We start from the raw sequence: 6,046 nt of genomic DNA, 5'->3' as shown, positions 1-6,046 counted from the left end.
GCATGAGAAGAAGATTAACATTAAACAGGGGTTAGAGGTGGGAGGGAAAAGGAAAGAGAAGGGAAATTGCATGGAAATGGAAGGAGACCCTCATGGTTATACAAAATTACATACAAGCGGAAGTGAGGGGAAAGGGAAAAAAAACAAGGGGGAGAAATAAATGACAGTAGATGGGGTAGAGAGAGAAGATGGGAGGGGAGGGGATGGGGGATTACGTAGAGGATAGGAAAGGCAGCAGAATACAACAGACACTAGTATAGCAATATGTGAAACAGTGGATGTGTAACCGATGTGATGCTGCAATCTGTATACGGGGTAAAAATGGGAGTTCATAACCCACTTGAATCAAAGTGTGAAATATGATTTGTCAAGAACTATGTAACATTTTGAACAACCAACAATAAAAATTAAAGAAAAAAGAAAAAAAAAAGGAAGAGTGCTCGCCTCCCATGCACAAGGGCCCTGGGTTAGATTCCCAGCACCACACACACACACACAAATAAATAAATAAATAAAATAAAATAAAGAAAAAAAGTATGATATGTCAAATATGTTCTACTGTCATGTATAAATAAAAACAAATTAAATAAAACAAGTTCATTGCTGGTTCTGTTGTATTATGTATTTCAAGAACAAGTTACTAAATTGTTTCTAAGGGTCTGAAATGGAATAAAATATGGCTTCGTATTAGAAAAAAAAAAAAAAAAAGGTATGTTCCATAAACCCAGAAAGTTCCCCCATGCCTCTTCTTAGACAAATTCCACTTCCTATCCCCAAGAGGCAATCATTCTTTTGATAATTTTTTCACACTCAGTTTTGATTGTCTTGAAATTCCATGTAAGTGGTGGTTTTTGAAATATTGGTCTATTTCTGTGAGTTGTCAAATTTATTAGTATAAACTTCTTTTTAGCATTCTGTTACCTTCTTTTTTTCATTGATTTAAAAAAAATAAATGACAGCGGAATGCATTACAATTCTTATTACACATATACAGCACAATTTTTCATATCTCTGTATATAAAGTATGTTGTGGCTGGGGATGTGACTCAAGCGGTAGCGCGCTCACCTGGCATGCGCAGGGCACTAGGTTCCATCCTCAGCACCACATAAAAATAAAATAAAGATGTTGTGTCCACCAAAAACTAAAAAATAAATATTAAAAAATTCTCTCTCTCTCTCTCTCTCTCTCTAAAAAAAAAAAATATATGTTGACACCAATTCATGTCTTTGTACTTTGGATAATGATGTCTATCATATTCCACCATCCTTGCTAACCCCCTGCCCCCTCCCTTTCCCTTCCACCCCTCTGCCCTATCTATTCCTCCCATGCTCCTCCTCCCTACCCCACTATGAATCAGCCTCCTTATATCAGAGGAAACACTTGGCATTTGATTTTTTGAGATTGGCTAACTTCACTTAGCATTATCTTCTCCAATGTCATCCATTTACCTGCAAATGCCATGATTTCATTCCCTTTTATTGCTGAGTAAAATTCCATCGTGTATATATGCCACACATTTTTTATCCTTTCATTCACTGAGGGGCATCTAGGTTGGCTCCACTGTTTAGCTATTATGAATTGTGCTGCTATAAACATTGATGTGGTTGTGTCCCTGGAGTATGCTGTTTTTAAGTCCTTTGGGTATAGACCGAGGAGAGGGAGGGATAGCTGGGTCAAATGGTGGTTCCATTCCCAGATTTCCAAGGAATCTCCATACTGCTTTCCATATTGGCTCTACCAATTTGCAGTCCCACCAGCAATGTATGAGTGTACCTTTTTCCCCACATCCTCACCAACACTTATTGTTGTTTATATGCATAATAGCTGCCATTCTGACTAGAGTGAGATGATATGACTTTAGTATTTTAGTACATGGTTTCTGTTAGTTCTTTGAGCATATTTAGAATAGTTGGTTTAAAGTCTTTGGGTAGTAAGTCCAATGACTTGTCTTCCTTGTGGGGAGGTTCTGTTAACTTTTTTCCCCGTGTGTGGGTCATATAAGTTCTTTGCATGTTTAGTGATTTTCTGTTGAAAACTATGTTTTAGATATGCATCAACTCTGAAAAACAATTCTTCCCCCTTTCTAGAATTTTGATTTATATATGTATATATATATATATATATATATATATATATATATATAGAGAGAGAGAGAGAGAGAGAGAGAGAGAGAGAGAGAGAGTGTTGTAGATGAACACACACCTTTATTTATTTATTTTTTTATGTGCTGCTGAGGATTGAATGATAGGCAAGTGCTCTGCCACTGAGCTACAGCCCCAGCCTGGCTTATGTTTTGTTTGGTGACTTTTCTGAACTATTGGTAAAGTCTGTAGTCTTTGTGTGTGGCCAATAAAATTGCTGTTCTGTTAGTTTCATGATCAGGTAATGATGTGACAGAGATTTCCTAAACACCTAGCGCCAAAAGGAAAATAAAACAACAATAAAAACCCACCTAGTCTTTGCATAAGGGCTCTATGTGTTTGTTGAGGCACATCTTCAACAGTCAACCAGGCAGTTGAGATTTTCATTAGAAGTTTCAGATTTCTCTAGAGATGTCTTATGTTTATGATGTAGGTTAATTCAAGAGTATTACATTATTTTGAAAAAAAAAACAGAAGGTGTTTCTAAATGACTGCTTCCTACTTGGCTTTGTATGTCTCCATTTGACTTTTGGTTTTCCGTTTAGAGAGAATCTGTCATTGCAGCCACCCCATCTGAATGTTTTTAAATTAATACTTATTAGTGTGGTGGTGGGTGGCAACAGGTGGGAGGAAGGAGACTTTTTTTATATTCTCAGTAAGCCTCACTCTTAGGTAATATGATTTTCAGAATGAAGCCTTCACAAGTGTTCTGATCCTTCCTTTAGCATGCATTTATGCCCCTCTAGTGATACAGATGTTGTTTTCTCAGTCCTCCCAACTGCAGTGGGTTTCCACAGGTGCTCTGAGGTTATGATCTTTATTGGCCTTCCCCTTGTAGATTAAGGCTTTCATTTCTTAAAGGAGATAAGGAAGGCAGGCCTATCTAAGTAGTTTTCTATCTAAGTAGTGACTGTTTATTCTCTTTGTTAACTGCACATGTTTTCCATTTGTTTACTTGGGTGTAGTTTTCATTTCTCTTCCCCTTGTCCTTGTGATCAAGAAATTTGGTGTGTAGAGGAAATAGGAAAGATAGCTTGTGATTGCTCTTCTCCTCCATAATCATTATCACAGGGAAAAGCTTTCTCAGGATTCTTCCTAGTCTTCCCTGTAACACCCTAGTGGGTTTCTTCAAGAAAAGCCTATCAGAAGGTACAAGCCTCCCTATTTCAAAGGCCGTCAGAGGATTTATATTCTTACAGTAGCCCACATTCTGCTGTTAGAAATTTATTAAGGACTTTTAGCTAACTTTTCTTACCAGTACTCAGTGGCTTGTTTCCCAGGTAAGCAAATGCTGGGATTGTGCTCCTCCCTGCAGGTACCTGTCTCTGCTCAGATTTTGGGTTATTTGATTGATCTGCGACCTCAATTTGCTGATGGATTTGTTCAAATAATTTGGAATTTGTCCAACTCTGTTCTAATTGTGTGAGAGGATACCATTTCTGTTTCTCTGAAAAGAGGTAAAATTAAATGTCTGAAAGTTCTAATTTTCATAACATTTTCTTTTTTTACTTAGGAAGCAGAAACTAAATATGAAGAGCAGATTGGTAAAATTATTGTGGAGACACAAGAACTTAAATGGCAAAAGGTGAGTATTTCCCCCCTCAGATTAGCATTTTTAACATCTGTTTAAAATGTATTCTAATCTGTATTGCAGAATTAATTTTTAAATTTCCTAAACATATTCAGGGGTAGTACATTATTTGAAACAAAATCTCAAGAAAATTCCAAGTAAAACTGTTGGTGACAAATGGACTTCCAGAAAATAGGATAAAATTTTTGTTTAGGTTTTTGGTATTATAACATTGAGGATAACTGAAAATTTCTATATATTATTTTACACTTGAGAAACATACTATAGGAGAATAAGAGTATTTTGAAATCAGTGAAACTTTGGAACTAGTGCCCTATTTTCCCTGGGATGTTTTTACATAATGTAACCAAATAGACAAAAATAACATCAGCTCTGGTTTTTCTCTCTAGCTTTATGATAGTGCTTCTTATGCCTTTCCCTCCATGTAATCTTAAAGCTAAAAAAGTGAAAGCTTAATGATGATGATCCTTCTCCTTTTCACTTGGCAGAATTGAAACAGGAACTTACAGTTAATATATCAGAATCATAATTCAGATGATAGAGATTAAAACTAACTAAAAATGATTCAAATTGTGAGACTAGACAGACTCAAGATTATATCAGAATATCAAAGAAAAATCAGAGTCAGATTAAATGAGAGACAGGTTTGTAGTAGGCCTGAATGTGGCTAGAAAGCACAGGTAAATACTAAGTACAAATCAAAGCTCAAAGCACATTTCAAAATGTAAAGTTATATCTTGTTTCTGATTTTTATTTTTGTTTTGTTTGTTTTGAGATTGGAGGGTCTCACTGTATTTCCAAGCTGGTCTTAAACTCCTGGGCTCAAATGACCCTACTACCCCAGCCTTCTGAGTAGCTGGGACTGTTATAGGCGTGAGCCATCACACCTGACTTTTTTTTAATACTTTTTTTGTAGTTGTAGGTGGACACAGTACCTTTATTTTATTTATTTATATGTGGTGCTGAGGATCGAATCCAGGGCCTCACATGTATTAGGGGAACACTCTATTGTTGTGCCACAACCCCAGCCCACACCTGGCTTTATCTTGTTTTTGTATAGGAAGAATCAACAGTATAAAAATCATCAGAATTCCTAATTTAACCAGTGGTTTAATACCATCCAATTTAAAATACCAACAGCATGTCCAGGGAGCTTAAGTTTCCTGAACATGTTGATTCTAAGGTTTATGTAGAAATAAACATACAAGAATGACTGGGAAAGTTTTGAAAAAGAAGAGACCCAGGGCCTTACACATACTTTATAAGCATGTTATAAAGCTATAATAATTAAAATAGCTTGGTTATTAATGTGAATACTTATTCAGTGGAACTAATAGTATACATAAATATAGATACATAAAATAATTTAGTGAATGATAAAGATGGCTTTCAAGTCAATAAGGATGAATAGATTATTCAATAAATAGTATTAGACAAAGACGGTAGAATAGAGGAGGGGTGCAATTTCCAGTTGTTCTATAGCTAGGGATTCAAGCAGTGAGAATTCATACTGCTTCCAAGGGAGGTGGGTACACAGGAAATGAACCAGATCTCAATATCAGAATCATAGAGTTAGAGGCAAAAGTTGGGACTCTTTTTGTCCCAGTATGGCATACGCATATCAAAATTATTCTTGTCAATAATTTTGACCACCTCAGTGGTGAAAATCCCTCCACTTTTCATTGAGATTTATTTTATTTCACTTTAAAAATTTACATATTTTAAAATTTTTCCTTCATTGTTCTATCAAATGTGAGTGTAAATGTGTGTATGTGTGGGTATATGTGTTCTTGCTGTGTTGTTTGACTCATGAACATACATACATATATATGTTCATTTTTTTCTCTTCATTTTTATCTTTTTTTCCTTCTTTCTTTGCTGTGACCCATGCAGCATCCATAAAGGAATCTTGAGTAGGGGTGACTGGAGATGAAGAAAAACACAAAGAAAACACAAAGACATTTTTAAGCAAAGCTGGGGCCAGGTGAGACACTTCTCTTTGATGGAGGAACAGTGACCCGGAACTAGCTCCACAAGTTTATTGTATAGGGTCTCATAATCAGAAAGTTAAACTATAGGGGCATTGTGAATTGTTCAAGGCTTATGAGTTGTCAGAGGCTCTTTGTGTACTAAAAAGTTACAGAGCTTCATTTTTTGCAGCTATCCTACTATTACAGTGGTAGGAACATTCTGCCACACCCAGGAATGTTTCCCAGGCTTGGCTTTTGCTGATGCTATAGGATCAGCTGATGACCAGCTGATGACTGGGGGCTCATCTACTCTCCACATTTCTCCTCTTCTTCCTCTTCCTCC

At 36.2% G+C, this 6,046-nt stretch overlaps 1 protein-coding gene across 1 annotated transcript in view; it reads left to right on the top strand.

Annotated features, from left to right (window-relative positions):
- Ccdc73 (coiled-coil domain containing 73) overlaps positions 1 to 6,046 on the top strand; it is a 123,519-nt gene that overhangs the window by 20,454 nt on the left and 97,019 nt on the right. The window contains exon 2 of the mRNA XM_015504950.2: positions 3,656 to 3,727. Coding sequence (XP_015360436.2) covers positions 3,656 to 3,727 — 72 coding nt within the window. The remainder of the gene's footprint in view (positions 1 to 3,655; positions 3,728 to 6,046) is intronic.

The sequence above is a fragment of the Marmota marmota genome, unplaced genomic scaffold (genome assembly GCF_001458135.2).
Source record: "Marmota marmota marmota unplaced genomic scaffold, marMar, whole genome shotgun sequence".
Taxonomy (NCBI): Eukaryota; Metazoa; Chordata; class Mammalia; order Rodentia; family Sciuridae; genus Marmota; species Marmota marmota.
This window is presented reverse-complemented; position numbering and strand designations above follow the sequence as displayed.